The following is a 19,406-nucleotide window of genomic DNA, read 5'->3' on the forward strand; positions in this document are numbered from 1 at the left end:
AGTTTCTAGTCCGAATAGAAAAGTGAAGGTGGAGGGGGGGGGACTCTTAAGCTTTGAAACCTCTGCTCTTTTACAGCTGAAAACTTGACACATCTCTGAGCTGCTCTTTCAACCTTTTTTTAAAGAAAAAGAAAAGAAGAAGATGATGCAGGTAACCTCTATACAATATCTCGTCTGGTGGTATTGTGGGAGCTTTCTGAGGCAAACCGGCAGACAAAAATAGATCTCTATTGCAAGATGGCACAGGAAGGCTAGTGGGGAATTATTTCCCAGTTCGGCAAAAGAGGCGTTCTATGGTTTTACTTTCCATGCGTTCAGATGAGTGTTGTGCTCAGTTGTGTTTTCATTATTCTGTGATTGGGTTGCATTTCCTGGGCTTCAAAGGAATCCGCAGATTTAGACTTCACACACACACACACACACACACACCCCATGTACAGTCCTTCTTTCAAAGTTGACTGGGAGTAAAAGGTGAGAAAAAGAATATTCAGCATGAAATCTAATGTAGGAAAGTCATGCTTCCTAAAAGTTATTTTAACAGAGTAGAACAGGACATGACTCAACGGTTGAGGTCCTGATGACAAAAGCTCAGGGCTCAAATCAAATCAAATTTTATTAAACGGTCACAGACCAAATCGACTCATACAACTAGTCAACAAAGGATAACACAGAAATAAACAGAGGACAATTTCTATACAAATTAGGCCATAACAACACTTTAAAGTTAAAGGACATAAATAAAATTAAATATTTGCATTCGCCTGCGTGTTGACATTGGAAAGCTCTTGTTTCCTGCGTCTAATAGCAGCTACGCAGAATTTGGCAACATTGATCGTAATTTCAGGGACCTTGTCTTCTACCAAGGCTCTCAGACGTTGGGATTCTGGTTCATTTTTAAGCTTTTGTGAGGCTGGGGTGATAAAGATCAGGCGAAGGTCCTTGGAAAAACTGCAGTGCAGCAATACATGCAAATTTGTTTCCACTTCCGATGAGCCACATGGGCAAACGCGTGACTCATACGGTTTACCCTCATACCTGCCTAGCAACAGGGCGGAGGGCAACACATTAAATCTTGCCAAGGTAAAGGAATGTCTGTACTTGGGTATTTGCCGTTTTGCCAGGTAATTTGCAGGTGAGAACCCTATCCCCAAATCTCTTATTGTGGCATGTTTGTCCATTTTGCCCATATGACGCTGCAGCTCCACGTCCCTAATACGTTGGAGCACTTGACTTCTGGCTCTCTCGTATCCTGCCGCTATCAAGATCTGCGGAGAAAATGCTCAGGGCTCATGAACTGCCCTGAAATTTACAGATTATTATTTAAAATTATTATTATTTATAATAATAATAATAATAATAATAATAATAATAATAATAATAATAGCTAAAGGAAGGACTAAAATCTAATGTAATTACAAATGGGTGTAGTGAAATTATCACAAGTCCATTATCTTATAACTGACACAACCTTTTGAAAGAAAATGGGCAACTGGGGAACTTGCCATGGAAAACTTTTCCGTTTCCCAAATGTCTCTGGAAACACCAACTTTAACCACACTACATATATGAGGATAAGCTGTTTCACACCTACTACTGAAAAGCAACAACACACAAACACAACAAAGGAGTAAGCCTGTACTTTACCTGGCTTTGAATTGTTGCATAGATTAGCTGATAAATTCGTGGATATGTTTTGCAGTCCTTCGAATGTGTCCACAAAATACTGGTTTTCTTCTGATCCAGCCATAGTCAGAAGTTCAGCAGGATTGGCCTCTTTTATCCCAATGGCCATGATAGTAATTTTATCATCCCTGAGTTTTTTAGACACTTCATCAAGTCTTTCTCTATCGTGGGATTCACCATCGGTTATGACCATGAGAATTTGGGAAACACCCCTGTGTTTGCGACTGCCACGTGCCTCGGTGAAAAGAGCTTTTGAATGTTCAAGAGCCTCCGCTGTGTATGTATCGCCCCCCAAATGTGTGTCACTCTTGATAGCATCGATGACGTCTGATTGTGTACTGTGGTCATCGAGATCAAACAGAATGTGTGGATCATCTGAATATTTGAGTGCTCCGAACTGAACAAGCTCCTTGCCCACGTCAGATTTATTCACAATGCCAATCATGAAGTTCTTCATGAGATTATAGTTTTCAGGACCAATGCTGCCAGAACTATCAATTACAAATACTATATCCAAACGCTCTAGCCTTTTGCACTCTGGAAAGCAAATGAGAGAAGATACCATCAATATTCATTAGTCATAATCAAACACCTTGTTCCTCTTAGAAATGCAAGTTCAAGTAAAGAATGCAATATTTCTCATTGTTGCAATTATGAATGAGTTCAGCGCGATGGTGCCAATGTTAAATTCTGTATTTACCCAGAGTGCATGAAGTGTGCAACATTGTGAGATAAGTTGGATGTGTGTGAAAGCAGATGGGTCGCCTGAGATGGAAAGATGCGCTTGCCAAAACCACCCAGCGAATTTTTGGCAACAAAAAGTCACAATAGGAGCGTCCCAATTTGTAGCCCAGTGTCTTAGCAACATTGCACCCCGATATCTGCAACTTTAGAAAATTGCTGTGTACATAATAATTCTATCTTAAGCCATAAAATATCTGTATTTCTTTAAGACCCATTACAGAGTAGATTCAAGACCAATACTTAAGAATCATTGATGTGGTACATCAAAGCATTAAGTCTGTTTGTAAACCTATCATTTCAGTGCAGTAAAGGATCTTGGTATGACAAGTGAATAAATGCAATGTAGTTAGAAATGTATTATAGCTGAATCGGTGAAAGCTCAAGACAGACATTTTGGGTGATTTTGGTCAGCTTCCTGTATCAAACAGCCTCAGCAGTAAAATTGAAATAAGAGTGATCTATTTTACAAAGCTATGGTCAGGATGAAAAGGGTAAATTGACGTTGTGTTTCATCCAGGACATTATAAAAGACAGCATAAGGCAAAACACCTGAAGATGGGAAAACATTGAAAGAGGCACACTCTCTAGCAAAAAAGAAAAGAAAAGAAAAGGTAAAGGACCCCTGGACGGTTAAGTCCAGTCAAAGGCAACTCTGGGGTTGCGGCGCTCATCTCACTTTCAGGCCGAGGGAGCCAGTGTTTGTCCACAGACAGCTTACCGGGTCATGTGGCCAGCATGACTAAACCGCTTCTGGCACAATGGGGCACCATGACAGAAACCAGAGTGCACGGAAACACCGTTTACCTTCCCACTGCAGTGGTACCTATTTATCTACTTGCACTGGCGTGCTTTCGAACTGCTAGGTTGGCAGAACCTGGGACAGACCAACGGGAGCTCATCGACCAATCAGAAGGTCGAACCGCTGACCTTCTGATTGGTAAGCCCAAGAGGCTCAGTGGTTTAGACCACAGCGTCACTCACGTCCCCCACCTCTCTAGCAGAACTGCCACAGAAATATGGGATGGGGGCATAATGAAATGTAATTGGACTTATATGCCCTAAAACTGAGTTTTAGATTCTCTTTCTACTGGAAGATAGCATTTGAAGGACTGCCACTTTGCTGCTGCAGAATCTCTCTCTCTCTCTCTCTCAACACACACACACACACACACACACACACACACACACACACACACAGTGCATAAGTGCCCAAGAGCAACAGAAAGTGCTTTATATCATACAATATAAAGCGGATTGTGGTAGGGCTGATAGGAAATTTAGTTCAGGGTTTGGTTTGTGTAAGGCCACAGGTCATGCTGAGTAATGGGGGCGTGCATATGGAAATCTCAGGGTTTTAATTGGTTGGCGGGTTCCCCTTTTAAAGAGCTTGCCCACCATTTTAGATTCACTTTTGCCTTTGGCGTTTGAATCCCCTCCCACCCGCCCCTTTCTCTTGCAGGTTAGCACGACATTGCTATTGCCTTCGGGGCCGCCTGTATTCAGGGGCCAGTAGGAATTTTTCCAGTTGGCTGATTGGTTTTGCCTCTTGGTTTTCGCCTACTGCGCTAGCAAATTGTCACAACTTGTTAGGTTGGCGGTTAGGTTTTTGGTTGGTTAATCGGTTGGTAGAGGGGTGTGGCACACAGATGCCTACCCCCACCTCCGTTTGCTCCATATAGAAGTATTCCGTTAAAGGAATCTCGGGGCTTACGCTCTTGTCCTTACCATCCCGCCATTGGCGGGGATGGTGGGCCCAATTATAAGAGTAAGAGCCTTGGGGAACATTCTTGGTGAAAGAGAGGAGGGAATGACTGGGCTCAGCCACCTCCTCTCTCCCAGGTATGTTTACTTGACTTCCCTTCAGGAAGTCGGAGCAGGAACTGTCCAAGCGGACAGTGGTGAGTCCTGTCCATTGGTGACAGCTGATGTGAGTCCTGCCCCAATTGGGCAGATGAGGTGAGTCCTGTCCAGAGGGGACAGCTGATTGAGTCCTGTCCTAAATGGACAGATGGGGATAGTCCTTCTTAAGGAAGGATGAGTGAATAACCAAAAGCCTAAGCCAACACTCGGATTAAAATTGGTGTATTTAATAAAGTTGTGGCCCTAAATTATTTGCCAAAAACCAAACCATAATTCTGTTGTCAGTTGTGAGTTATTTAAGGTAATTTCTGGTAAGCCTCGACACACAAACAGTACAGTACTCACCCTCTTCAGGATTGCACACACCAAACCTGAGCTCATCCTGTACCTTATTCAAAACATCAAAGTTCTCCACGTAAAACACCCTCTCAGGTCTCCCACTGATCTCTTCGAGCTGAGTTTTATTGGCATTAAAAACGCCAACTGAGTAGATCGTGATGCCATTATCTCTCAGGGCTGTGGCTGGAGTTTTCACTTCATCTTGTGCTTCCCCATCGGTGATCAGGATAAGAACTTTGTGGACGCCACGCCGTGCCCCTTTGGCAGGCTCAAAATAATCGGAAATAAATTCCAGCGCTTTTCCAGTGAGCGTGTTGGCTCTGATAAGGGACATACTACCAATAGCATCAATGATATCCTTCTTTGTGAAGTACCTATTGAGGGGGAACCTTTCTTCGGTTGTGCCACTGAACTGCACAGCACCAACGCACATTTCTTCTGGGCCAATGTTAGATTTGTTCACAAATTCTGTCATGAAGGTCTGCATTTTTGCAAAGTCCTCAGGTCTTATGCTACCAGAGCTGTCCACTAGGAACATGACATCAACCTTCCTCTCCTCGCAGGCTGTGGAAGGAAAAGCAAGGATTGCTCAGGTTAAAAGAAATACATTTGAATTAGGCCAAATTCATTGCTTATGTGGTTTCAGCAGAAAAGAAACATGTTAAAGCAGGGCCGATCGAGGACATTTTGTTGTTTGAGGTGGAGCCTGGAAATTTCACCCCCTTCCCCAAATTGAGTTTATTTTTAAAATTTATTTTACAAATAATAATAAACTGCTTCACAGCCTGCCATCATTGAAGCAGCCTACAAGTTGCATGCCCTGTAGTGCCTAGTAGTTTCAACCAGAAAAATAGGTTCTGGAAGCAATAAATGTTCATGAAAATATTGATGCAAGGACTTGGGTTTGCTTGACAGCATTGACTCGGAAACTACAACTAATCCAGAATGGCAACATGGGAATGGGCCTTTTCTGTAATGGCTGCCTGTCCTTGCAGAATGCAGTAGCTAGACTGGTCACTGGGAGTGGCCGCCGATACCATAGAACACCAGTCTTGAAAGACCTACATTGGCTCCCAGGATGTTTTCGAGCAAAATTCAAAGTGTTGGTGCTGACCTTTAAAACCCTAAACGCCTTCAGTCCAGTATACCTGAAGGAGTGTCTCCACCTCCAGCGTTCAGCCCAGACACTGAGGTCCAGTGCTGAGGGCCTTCTGGTGGTTCCCGCACTGCGAGAAGTGAGGTTACAGGGAACCAGGCAGAGGGCCTCCTCAGTGGTGGCGCCCGCCCTGTGGAACGCCCTCCCATCAGGTGTCAAGGAAATAAACAACTATCTGACGTTTAGAAGACACCTGAAGGCAGACCTGTTTAGGGACGTTTTTAATGTTTGATGTTTGATTGTATTTTTAATACTGCATTACAGCCAGATGGGTGGGGTATAAATAAAAATATCTTATTTATTTAATTATTATTATTCTGTTTATGGAAAGAATTACCAAGGGAATTTCTCTTTACCTTTTTCATTGCATATGTCCCGAACAACAATGTTTTTTATTTTTTCCAAGGCCTCGAACTGTTGCACAAAGTAAACCCTTGACTTTGAGCCCGCAATATGAAACAACTCTTCTTCGCTGGCATCTTTCACTCCAATGGCGTAAATGTTGACATTTGCATTCCTCAGCAGCCGAGCAGCTACCTTCACGTCATCACTTGATTTTCCATCCGTCAGCACAATGAGATAGCAGGGGACGTTGCCGCGACACTGTTGTCTTGCGTCCTTAAACAATGGCCGTGTGAAATTTATAGCTGCTCCTGTGTTTGTTTCTGGTAGTGCTCTATGTCTGATATGATTCATTTCTTTTTCTAAACTGATGCGGGTGTTGTGCTGACCAAGTCTAATTGGTAAGATAGTATTTTCTGAATACTGAACAACTCCAAATCGAACATTATCAGGTCCTATGGTAAACATCTTAATAGCTTCCTTCATAAAAGTTGTCATATTAATGAACCCAGCGATATGAATGCTTGAAGAATCATCAAGGAGGAAATAAATATCAGCCCTTTCTGTCTCCACACATCCTGCAAGAATATAGAGAGATTTTATGTCACTAGAGGTCAATTCAACACAGTCTGGGTTGAGGACCTGCAGCCCTCCAGTGTTGCTGGACTCCAAGTCCCATAAGCCTCAGCCAACATAGTGAATCGACAAGGATGATGGGAGTTGTAGTTAGGCAATATTTGGAGAGCCACAAGTCCCCCATCCTCACGTTGGACCCGAAAGATAAGCATTAGACTTGCATGATAGTATTCAAAGCCATGTAGGCATGGGGCCAAATGCAAGAGATCAAATGGAAAGGTTCCAAGAACTCAGGCCAGGAAGGAGATTAATTATAATTTCTTCAAACTGTTTAAAGCTTCAAGTAGTGAGCCAAATTTCAGTTAGAATAATTTTCAAATACAGGACAAGGCCTTGTTTCGTTTATTCTTCATCAGCTGGAATATTAAAAGCTCCTACGTTAGAAATATATCTTATAGCATTGTTATACATTTTATCATCTCTACATAGAAAATTATATAGTAAAGGTAAAGGTAAAGGGACCCCTGACCATTAGGTCCAGTCGTGACCGACTCTGGGGTTGCGCGCTCATCTCGCATTATTCACCGAGGGAGCCGGTGTATAGCTTCCAGGTCATGTGGCCAGCATGACAAAGCCGCTTCTGGCAAACCAGAGCAGCACATGGAAATGCCGTTTACCTTCCCGCTGTAGCGGTTCCTATTTATCTACTTGCATTTTGATGTGCTTTCGAACTGCTAGGTTGGCAGGAGCTGGGACCAAGCAACGGGAGCTCACCCCGTCACAGGGATTCGAACCGCTGACCTTCTGATCAGCAAGCCCTAGGCTCAGTGGTTTAACCCACAGCGCCACCTGGGTCCGTTTATAACAAATAGAGACAGCTTACCTATAGTTTCATGGTCAAAGTGTACTGATTGTGTTTGCCTAACTTGCTCAATCTGTTTGCAGAATTTAAATGAAAAGTAAGATGTGGTCTACTGAGAAATTAAAGTGACAGTACTACATCTAAAGATACTGAGTTGTGCTGCGACAATTTAAAGATGCAGTATCATGGTTTAACTACAGGCTGTATGAAGACACAAAATAAATTATAAGAATACTTGAAGCTTTAAACAGTTTGAAGAAATTATAATTAATCGCCTTCCTGGCCTGAGTTCTTGGAACCTTTCCATATGAGGCCAAAGGCAGGCAGAGTTTGTGGTATCAAAAATATGGTAGGCAGAATGTTTAAAAAAATGTAGGCAGAATGTTGTTGTTTTTTAAAAGAAAAAGGAGAAAGGAGAAGACATTCATACAGGTTAGTTCAGGCACCCCCAAACTTCGGCCCTCCAGATGTTTTGGACTACAATTCCCATCTTCCCCAACCACTGGTCTTGTTAGCTAGGGATCATGGGAGTTGTAGGCCAAAACATCTGGAGGGCCAAAGTTTGAGGGGTGCCTGGGTTAGTTTTTCACAGTTCAGTGGTCTTTGAAACATCAAAACGAAGAGCTGAAAGACCAAAGCTAGGACTATGCTTACCAGATTGCGTTAATGTCTTTACCTGATTTGAGCTGAATTGTCCTTTCAGGTTGGATAATAAGTCTGTCTTCTATTAGGTTGAAGAGTTTCTTGTGAAAAGTCTCGTCCTGTTTGGGCAGGTCGGAAAATTGTCTCAGTTTGATAATATTCTGTTCTGGCGGATGTGACACAATCTTAGATAACTGAGCGGCATCCGCTCCTTCAACGCTGATGGCAAAGACGGTCACACCAGCCCTGCTAATGAGAGAAGCTGCATTTCTTATATCATCATCCGAGGGCCTGTGGGTGATAATGGTGGCGACCTGCTCTACACTCCTCCTCCTTCCGGCAAAAACATGTTTTGTGGTCATATTAATAGCAGCACCCAAATGAGATTTCCCTTCTTTAGGGGAAAAGCTCCTAATTTTCTGAAGAATGTCCGTTTTCTTCATTTCGTCTCTCAGAGAAGTTAATACTTTGGGCTCCGTGCTGTACGTGACAATGCCCATCCTTATGCACGCTTCCTTCACGTCGAGAGAGTTTACTGTGTTCTGCAAGAATTCTCTGATATGTTCAGCATTCGCTTGTGAAACAGCCTCATCCACAACAAATACAATGTCTGCGACTGAGTTCTCACGGCACGTCAGAGCTGGGAGGGGGGGAAATAGCACAGCATTAGTAATCCAGCTCCCCACCGCAGAAATTGTTTGCAAAAGTTTTTTTAAGTGTACAAAGAATGCTCTGCAGTCCTAGGCATTCACCATCTCCTGAACCATTTTGGGAATGTGTTAGCAAAGCTATTCCTGTCACTAGTGGGGAGAGACTTGCGGAACCCCCCTCCCTCCACCAGGAAGAGACTCGAGTTGCTCTCTCTTGGGAGGAAAGGGGTCAGCAAGATATTTTGATTTTATTCTGTGAACTGCCCTGAGACCTCTGGGTATAGGGCGGTATATGAATTCAATAAATAAATAAAATAAAATAAACCATCAACCACAGATTGGACAGATGTGACGATGAAACTAGATGAAAGTTAAATAAATGCATGAATACATAGCTGCCAAGTCTCCTGTTTCCCCCGGGAAATCCCCGTTTTTCCAGCTGTTCCTAGCTGAAAAAAACGGATTTTTTTGTTCCCCCTGGTTTATTCTGGCACGACGGCCATTTTGGAACTGGGCGGAGCATGCTCAGAAGCGACTTTTGATGCTGCTCTGCCCAGTTCCAAAATGGCTGCAGTACAACTTCTGGCACGACGGCCATTTTGTAACTGGGCAAAGCAGCATAAAAAGTCACTTCTGAGCATGCTCCGCCCTGTTCCAAAATGGTGGCAGCGCTACTTCTGGTCTGCTATTTCCGGCCTGGTCCTTTATTTCCCTGACAGCAACTTGGCAGGTATGATGAATATCATTTTGGGAGGAGGTTTTCATTTACCCCCACCCCCCAAACCCACAGACTTAAGCAGAGCTGCTACATTCACCTCAGCAGACAAGTTTCCATTGGTGATAATGACAGTTTTCCTCCCGAGGGAAACAGCTTGGGGGCAATTTTCATGGCAAGCATGGTGCCAGGAGAAAAAGTTTAACCCTCCTCCCCACACACTGCAGCCCCAGTGTCATTTCTACAAATACTAACAGGACACATTAGATATGTACATGAAGATAATGTACCGTCTACGAAACATTCACATCATACATTTCAAGCACTATGACACCACTTTCAACAGTCGTGGTTCCCCTGCCTCAAAGAATTCTGGGAACTGTGGTTTGTTAAGGGTGCAGAGATTCGTTAGCTGGTGCTTATTCTCCATCACGGAGCTACAATTCCTGCAGTGATTTAACAATCAATCCTTCATCCCAGCAAATGCTGGGAGTTTAAACTTTGTGAGGAGAACAGGGGTCACCCAACAACTCTCAGCACCCTTAGCAAACTACCGCTCCCAGAATTCTTTGGGGAGAAGCCATGGCCGTTTAAAGTAGTATTGTAGGGCTTCCAAAGTTTGGTGCGAATGTGGTCCAAGTTTGGGATTTTGTGCATAGCTGCCAAGTTATCCCTTTTTTAAAGGGATTTTCCCTTATGCTGAATAGGCTTCCTCGCGAGAAAAGGGAAAACTTGGCAGCTATGATTTTGTGATCCCTGTTTCTAAAATCCTGCTGCATTGTTTTCTTTACCTTCTGGAGATACAGGACCAACGGTTCCTGTTACATTTTCTGTCACATTTGGAAGTGCAGGCGTTGCTGTGACCGTGAAAATTTCCATTTGTACAGCCTTTCCAATAACTTCAGACATGTTATGAGAAAACGCTAGGAGATCCCTTGGTGTATCAAATTTATAGTGGAACGGAGGGGTAGCGATTGACTGCAGCGCTTGAGGCAACGCCTCCTGGATTCCTAACGCTATTATTTTTATCCCATCCTGCCTCAATCGGCTTGCTGCTTCTTCCACGGGATCATCTGACATCGCTGAAGCCGTGACCACCACAATCTGGTTCCTGTCTTTCCTCGGTCTTCTGAAAAAGGTCTCGTGGACCCTTCGTATGGCATTCCCGGTCCTCAAAGGTCCACCTTTGAACGAAACCTTTTTGAGTTGGTTCAGCATAGGGTTCTTGGCTTTATAGTCATCCAGGTGGAATTCAACCTTCACGTCATCGCTGTACTGCACAAGCGCAATTCGATACCTGCTTGGGCCAATTGGGAGACTGTTGATGATTCTGTTAACGAAGGATTTGACAGATGGAAAAGCCCTTCTCCCAAGGGCATCAGAGCTGTCGATCAAAAGGACAATATCTGCCGATTCAGAGGCTGAGAAAGCAGAAAATAAAAACTCAGTGCATAAGCTTATCAGGGCTTTAGACAGACAATAAACATACACTCCAACAAACTGAAGGTAAAAAAAAACAGGACACCATCTTCCAGGACCCCAGAAATAAGTGCATCTTCTCAATTTTTTTTCTTGTGAGAGGACGGCGACCATTTTGGGTGCCGTGATCTCTCATGATTCCCCCCCCAAAAGTGTTTGGGGGGAACATAGTGCCCCCAAACATGCCTTTTGGGGCACCACACAAGATCGTGGCCCCCAAAGTGCTTTTCTTGTGGGAAATCACAGCATGAAATTGCACGAGATCACAGCGCCCAAAATGGCCACCAAAATGGCCACCATTTTTTTTCTTGTGAGAAAAAATAGGATGTCCTGGTTTTTCTGGGACAGTTGGAGGGTATGAATAAATAAAAAGAAGTGGAACCAGAATTCTCTTTTATTTGTTCATATTCTCTGATGTCAGAAATATACTAATATATTTATTGCTCTTGTGAACTTATACAGTATCCTCAATTTATTGTACTTTGTATTTACACGGAAATTGCTTTAGTCTTTCATGTAAATTGCTCTAGAGAAATGATTGAAGGGCAGTGTAAAAATATCCTGAAGAAATAAGTGCATCAAATGTTATAACATGCATCACATTTCCCTGCTAATTTACACAACACGCAAACTAAAGTGGCTAGCACCACAGGGGTATTACTCAGAAGGGTGGTGGGAATGGGTGATGGGCTGATAAGAGTGGTAAACCTGTTGATGACTGTTAATGACTGCAATTGGTCTTGCAGGAAAAAGCAAGGGCTGAGGTGCTAAAGAAAGCTTTATCATGTATAATGAGATTAAGAATCCAGTGTCCTTATTCAGACCAGGCCTCTCCATGGTTTTAAGCTTGGTAATGAGTTGCAATTCAGCAACTTCTCTTTCCAGTCTGCTTTTTCCTGCAAGACCAATTGCAGTCGTTAACAGTGATCAACAGGTTTACTACTCCTATCAGTCAATCACCCATTCCCACCACCCTTCTGAGTAATACCCCTCCCCACCCTCTGACTATACATTAGGGTCTGGTGACTTCTGTTTCAGTGTATCTGAAGAAGTGTGCATGCATACGAAAGCTCATACCTATGACAAACTTAGTTGGTCTCTAAGGTGCTACTGGAAGGATTTTTTTATTTTGTTTTGACTTCATTAAAAATAATTTAATATTAATGATAACAATGATAACGCCCTCTATACATGTGCAGTTTTCTAAAGTTTCACATGCAGCTATCCCAGATCTGGCCCAATAGTATATTTTGGCACCTGAGGCAAAAAATAAAAGCAGGGTGCAATGCCCAGGGAACAACAGACCCGACCATTTCCTCCCCAAGAGTGTGAGGAGTCCAGCATCCTCTCCTATTGTAGAGATGGAATCGAGGGAGGGCTACCAAGGAGACAACTGATCCGGCCATTGCTGTCATGGTGGCAGCAGCAGCAGCAGACGATGCATTCCTGGCAGGCCAGATCTGCTGCTGCCCCTGTGAACCCTGCCGCCTGAGGCACCTCACCTTGCCATATGGGTGAGCTTGCCCTGAACTCCCCGCTCCACCCCGCCACAAACCTACGACCAAATGTCTGTTTGAAAGGAGCTTATGATCTAAATTGCCACCAGACTGTAAAAACCACTGAAAATTTAATAAAAATTACACACACACACACACACACACACTGTATATAATTTTCTAAATTACATTTCAAAATATTCATTTAGACAACCTTAAATCAATTACTTCCCTTCTTCTCTTTCCGTGGTTCATTTTGCATACAGTGGTACCTCTACGTACGAATTTAATGCGTTCTGAACGCACATTTGTAAATCGAAAAAAATTGTTAGTTGAATCCCATAGGAATGCATTGGGAGAAGCAACCCTATCTAAAAATTCGTAAGTAGAAAAAAATCCTATCTAAACCGCATCCAAGATGGCGGACGGAGCTCCATTTGTAAGTAGAAACATTCGTAAGTAGAGTTATTCATAAGTAGAGGTACCACTGTACTGCTTATCCCTGCATATTTTGCATGAACTAAACCATTCAGTAATCCATTGTTGCATCCATCAAAACTTATTTACACTGTTGAATTTATCTTAATGCTGCCAGCGTCTTTAAATAAAGACAATTGAAAATTGTGAAAATTGTGTTTATTTAGAACCACTGATCTTAACACGAAATATGACATGCTACATTTTTAAAAGGATACTGAATTACCAGGTCTCTGTGCTGTAGAAGTCTGTGCTCCAAGAGTAACCAGAAGCAAAATTAGAAACATCTTCAATCTGTGCACAAATGAGCCAGGGAAAAAAATCTGGAGGTGGGGAAGACATCATAATCACATTCATTTCATTTCATTTCATTTCATTGATACCAATTTTTCCTCCAAGGAGTTCTAGGTAGTGTTCATGGTTCTCCTCCTCATTGCATCCTCACAACAATCCTGCAAAGGTGGTTTGGCTGAGAGGCTGTGACCTAGGTCACCCAGTGTCAGGGACTGGCTAGATGACGAGGAGTAGGGGACAGTGCCTGACAAAGAGGCTTTCAGGGAGAGTGCAGAAGAAGATAGTATGAATCCAGGTTTGTGGTGATGGGAAACAGGACACGGAGAAGATGAAGATGAAGAAGTGTCAGGCTTGAGCAATTCTCTCCCTCCCCCAGTGGCACCAAGAAACAAGAAAGTTCTTACGTACGATTTTATTCAGTCAACATGGTGAAAGACAATATATCCAGTCATTCCTCAATGATGGCGTTGCTCACACTGAGCTCCTTCCCCTTCCCTTCTAGTAACAACACCTGTCTCTACGGCGTTCGCCAATGGACAATTGCCTCTGTGCCCTTTGTTCTCACACCCTTAATGAACGCCGCGTTTGGGAGAAGGGGGGGTCAGTTATGCTATTCAGTGACGTGTCAGCTAGTTGCTCTGTCTCCCCTCCTCCTCCTCCTAACATAGCATAACTCGGCTGTTCGCCTGTCTCTGAGCTGTTATCTTTCTCAAAGCCCTGCTGTAATTTGAGACTGCCTTCCTCCTCCCTGGAAGCTACAGGAGAAGGGTGTGTGTGATCTCCACCCTTCCTTCCCCTCTTCAGTCCAGTCCCTGACCAGAAGAAGAGGAAGAGGAAGAGGAAGAGGAAGAGGAAGAGGAAGAGGGAAGAGGAAGAGGAAGAGGAAGAGGAAGAGGAAGAAGAAGAAGAAGAAGAAGAAGAAGAAGAAGAAGAAGAAGAAGAAGAAGAAGAAGAAGAAGAAAAGAGCTGGGAAACATTGGAGGCTGAGGAACAGGAGAAAGCCAGCAGGTGCAGCAGCCCTGAACAGAGGCAGGAGCCAGATGTGATAGAGACAGTACCAGAGCCAGACAGTAGCATGTCCCTTAAGAGCCTGCAAGATCCCCTTCCTTCCCCTAAAACCAGGTGTTTCATTCATGCCACAGAGCAGAAAACCAGACAGAGGCAAGAAGGGTCCCTTGGCAGCCACCTTAGGCAGCAGGAGGGGTCTGACACATACAAAATGAATGTCTCCCAGGACATTCTATACAATATCTCAAAGCAGCTGTTTTATTACAGAAAAATTTCAGAAACAGACTGGAAAGAGAAGTTGCTGAATTGCAACTCATTAGCAAGCTTAAAACCTTGGAGCCACCTGGAATGAACAAAGACATAGGGTTCTTATCTCATTATACATGACCAAGCTTTCCTTAGCACCTCAGCCCTTGCTTTCCCCCCGCAACACCAATTGCAGTCACAAACAGTCGTTAACAGTCATCAACAGGTTTACCACTCCTATCAGCCCATCACCCATTCCCATCACCCCCCCTCTGAATATATATAAGGGTCTGGTTGATTCTGTTTCAGTGTATCTGATGAAGCGTGCATGCACACGAAAGCTCATACCAAAATAAAAACTTAGTTGGTCTTTAAGGTGCTACTGAAGGAATTTTTTAATTTTGTACATACAAAATGAGTTGGTGTTGGAAGGAGTGGGCACCCTGCGCAACAGCTCAAGCCTTGTGGGAGTAGACTTTATGGGTCTCTGTGTGTTTCTGTTTGATACTAATAAATGAACCGATTAAGAAACTCACTGTGTGCCCGGTTTCTCTCAGCTGTTCGCCTGTCAGCTACCTCGTAACAACCAGGGAGTTTTGTTGTGGCAGAGTGGGGATTCGAATCTTGATCTCCCAGGTCAAAGTCCAACGCTATAACCATTACACCACGCGCTGGCTCAATGGTACCACTTTTATGCATTAAAGTACAATTTGTTCTCCTGCCTTAGAAAACCAGTTGACTCTAACTCACTGCCCTGGGTAGCACCTGGCTGTCAACTCAAACACTTTCAACGCAAAGGAGGACACGTACCTGGGTCTCCCTCTGAAAAGAGGATGGGGTGCTTTTAGCATCCCACTCCCTATTCAACGGGATGAGGTCGCTTCAGCCACATAAAAAAAAAATCTTATGAGAACTCAGGAAGTAAAAATATACACATCCAAGCATGCAAGCCAGTTCCCATTAAAGTGACTCAGGCGTCGTAACTGAGATCCAAAGAGCCACTTTAGGCAGTCTAAGGGGCGTGAGCTTGACCAGTGGGATTTTTTAAAAATGTCTCTTTCGAACATTAGTCCTCCATGCATATCAGAAGCTGTTTCTGAAGCTCCCCTCTGATTCGAAAGCAATCTGCCATATGGCAATGGCTGAGAAACATGAGCAGAACTCATTGTGCAGTTCCTTGGATCCAGAGAAATATCTGGCCTTTCTGAACATCTCTGTTTCCCCCTCTGACTTTATGAACTAAATCAGGCAGACAAAAAGAAACAATAAAAAGCCCAGCGGAGTCCAATCATGAAGTTGGAAGGGACCCTGAGGGTCATCCGATCCAACCCTCTGCAATTCAGGAGTCCGATTACATACGACCCGCAATTTCTTCATTGCATTTGTGAAAGGAAAGGCAGACTGAACCTATTTTTTTTCAACTGACTGATGAGAAGGATAAAAGTTGATGGCAATCAGAGAAAACTTCCTTCTCAAGCTTTAGCACAGGGGTCAGCAACCTTTTTCAGCCATGAGCCAGTCCATCGTCGCTCAGACCATGTGGTGGGCCAGACTATATTTTTTTGGGGGGAAATGAACGAATTCCTATGCCCCACAAATAACCCGGGGATTCATTTTAAATAAAAGCACACATTCTACTCATGTCAAAACACGCTGATTCCCAAACTGTCTGTGGGCCAGATTGAGAAGGCAATTGGGCCGCATCCCGCCCACGGGCCTTAGGTTGCCTACCCCTGCTTTAGCATCTGTGGCCAGCTGGGTCCAAGAGTGTAAATATGTGTCAGAGAGAGACTAGTGGCAAAACCTCTCTAGAATGCAGACCCCTGCAACCGTCCTGATTTTACTGGATTCACAGAAGCATTCCCGACTTCCGTTTGAATCTGGTAATGTTCCCCCTTCCAGAACAGCCACCGAGCTCTGGGAGGAGGAAGGGGAGCTGGTCAAGCCTCTCCAGGGCCGCTGCTGCCGGCCTCCTCCCTTTTGCAGCTTGTAGCGGCGGCTGGAGAACAGGCAGAAGAGGAGAGAGGAGAGGTTGCCACCGCCAAAGCCCAGTCCCCAAAGACATGCCGGAACCAGCAACTCTGCCCCCCCCTCTCTCAATAAATTTTGATGATGTGCAATGTCCAGACTTTTTATATTCAAAACAACTTACCCTGTTTCTCATATTTTAAGGCATCCCCATAAAATAAGCCATAGCAGGATTTTTAAGCATTCAAGGAATATAAGCCATATATATAACTGAGAAGAACATATCTACAATCTTATGCTTATTCACTTTGTTCCTTATGGAGAGCACAGTTTTCTCCCTATTAACATTTAGGGGTCTTCCTTTGTCTGCTTCAACCCAAGCCGACCACACCAACACACACTGTCCTCGGCAGCACCCAGAGAAACCTCTCTCAGCAGCCATTCTCTCTCTGGACTCAGCTATGTAGCTGCAAATAAAATGTTTTAAGTGTGTTGTAAAATTCATTATACAAATATGACACTAGATGGCGATGGTGAGCTATGGCAAATTCATAGAATCATAGAATCATAGAGTTGGAAGAGACCACAAGGGCCATCCAGTCCAACCCCCTGCCAAGAATTCAATATATTTTTCAAAACGTTTTTTCAAAAAGCCTTTTCACAACATTTCTTTTTCATGTGTCTAGATTCCACCTCTCTCTCTCTCTCTCTCTCTCTCTCTCTCTCTCTCTCTCTCTCTCTCTCTCTCTCTCTCTCTCTCTCTCTCTCTCACACACACACACACACACACACACACAGAGAGAGAGAACAACAGAAAACAGTTAAAAACAACAGTTACTTGAATAACAATCACCACAGAATAGAATGCCTCTCTCACAGTCAGCCAATCACATGAGAGAGCTACTGCCAAAGGAAAAACTCCATGCTAAAAATACACAGCAATTGCAAACATTCCCATTTCAGGGAATTAAACCATTATCCTTAACAGCCCTTGCTGAGCTTCACGCCCCTCCCCACCCTCATCACTGGGGTGGCAGCTGGACTTTCCCCCTCAGGCACCAAAACGTCTTGGACTGTCCCCGGATGTGTCTTTGAATTGAGATAATGTTTCTGGCGTGCCTGGACCAAAAATGTGGCATTTGATTACGTAGAAACTACCCTCTTGTACAAAGGAAAAAGTCACATTCATTGCTCTGCACACTTTTGCCTTCGGCTCTTCCTACTACCAGCATGTGGATACCAAGATGCCGAGAAAAGGAATTGACCTTGTGGCTGAGAAAGTTCCCCCACCCCTGGCTCAATAAACTGAAACTGACCCAGGGACAAATGGAAGAAGACACCTTCACCCGGTATGGCTCCCTTCACAGCCTTACAAGACAACGACAAGAATCCACCAACAGCATACAAATCAATCTGGCTAACCTGATTCAAAAACACCCACCCACCCCACTCACACGTGAAAACAAAGTTCACTACAGCCAATCACAAACAAACAACCACACCCTAGGCCAACCCCAACTTCTCTCACCACCAAAGGAACACAAGCAAATAGTAAAGAGAACCCGCACAAGTGACGCTGACACAAAACCCCACACATACATTAAGTAAATAGAAACATCGGCACCCTCACCATGGCCCCTTCCACCTCTTCCCCCCTTTTCTTCCTAAGGTAATACTAATGTCTCAACAAATGAAACTGATCTGTAGAAAATGTAACTTGAAAAAAGAGACATTACACAGACTTTTGTAAACCGAGAAATCTTTAATAAAAAATATGTTAAAAACAAAGCAAAACAGTTGCCAGCATTTTTCCTGGATGCAAAGCCCGATGCAGGAAATCACTTGCATACATTTTTTACTGTACTGGTCTTTCCTTTCACTGTCTATTAAGAGTATTACAAAAGACATGAACCTAAACAAAGATGTGGTCATTAGGGCAGGATGGAAGAAGCAGAGTTCCTCTCACAATTTGGCACATTGAAACTTGCCCTCTATTTTATTCACCCTTGTTAGGCTTGACCTTTATTTACTCTAACATTCTTCTGGAGAGTCCCACTCTCTCCCTCCCTCGAAATCCAACAGCTGTTTCATACATTTTCCCCCCATTTGAAACCCATCCATAAACATTTCATTTTGTGCAGTTATTTGTCCATCCGTTTTGAAGTAGGGAGTTTTATCAGATGTAAGGGATCATGTCCTTTGCCAAATGGTAATTATATTTCTTTGAAACCAAAAGCCACAAGCGAGAGCCAATTCTCCGTCCTTTGCAGAACAAGCAAGTGTTCCCACAAATGCATATTTTTCATCCAATAACTTGGATACGCTAATTGTGACGAGTCTAACCATTGCATCCATCTAGCTCAATATTGTCTACACTGACTAGCAGTGTCTCCAGGTTCTCAACCCTACCTGGAGATGCCAGGGATGACCTGGGCACTTTTGCATGCAAATATACTGCCTTTCTGAATTTCTGAATCTTTCTTTTAAACTTCTTCCATCTTTCAGTGCCTTATCAACCCATCTCAAACCCATTTATTTGCAAAGATCCTGGGGGTGCAACAGGGATGGAAGTCACTGTGCTAGACATGAGAATCTGCAGATCGGAAAGGGGATATTAAATTAGATGTGCTCTGCCCTTTCTCTTACTTTTCTTTTTATGATTCTTGCACTCTTCTCAAGTCCAACTCACCCACTGAACCCTGCGAGGGACTGACTAGCTGGCCAGAAGCCAGTGACCATGTCACAAGAGTTAGCGGGAAAAGGAGAGACAAAGACTCTCCTTTGTCCTCAGCTTTCTTCCAATTCAGCTGCTACCTAAAGGACTGTGCAGACCAGTTTATTTTATAGCATTTATGCTAACAGGTTCGTA

General features: G+C 43.7%; 1 protein-coding gene across 2 annotated transcripts in view; it reads right to left on the bottom strand.

Moving 5' to 3' along the window:
• LOC118091929 (collagen alpha-6(VI) chain) overlaps positions 1–19,406 on the bottom strand; it is a 64,150-nt gene that overhangs the window by 37,361 nt on the left and 7,383 nt on the right. The window contains exons 3-8 of one of the 2 annotated variants that reach the window (XM_035129536.3): positions 13,248–13,344; positions 10,361–10,990; positions 8,239–8,844; positions 6,139–6,702; positions 4,633–5,190; positions 1,645–2,220 (exon numbers count right to left, since the gene is read on the bottom strand). In XM_035129536.3, coding sequence (XP_034985427.3) covers positions 1,645–2,220; positions 4,633–5,190; positions 6,139–6,702; positions 8,239–8,844; positions 10,361–10,990; positions 13,248–13,308 — 2,995 coding nt within the window. In that variant the 5' untranslated portion in view covers positions 13,309–13,344. Of the gene's footprint in view, positions 1–1,644; positions 2,221–4,632; positions 5,191–6,138; positions 6,703–8,238; positions 8,845–10,360; positions 11,238–13,247; positions 13,345–19,406 lie in introns of those variants that run through there. The other variant, XM_060280644.2, reaches the window with a different exon arrangement.

This window comes from Zootoca vivipara, chromosome 11 (genome assembly GCF_965207765.1).
Source record: "Zootoca vivipara chromosome 11, rZooViv2.hap1.1, whole genome shotgun sequence".
Lineage (NCBI taxonomy): Eukaryota > Metazoa > Chordata > Lepidosauria > Squamata > Lacertidae > Zootoca > Zootoca vivipara.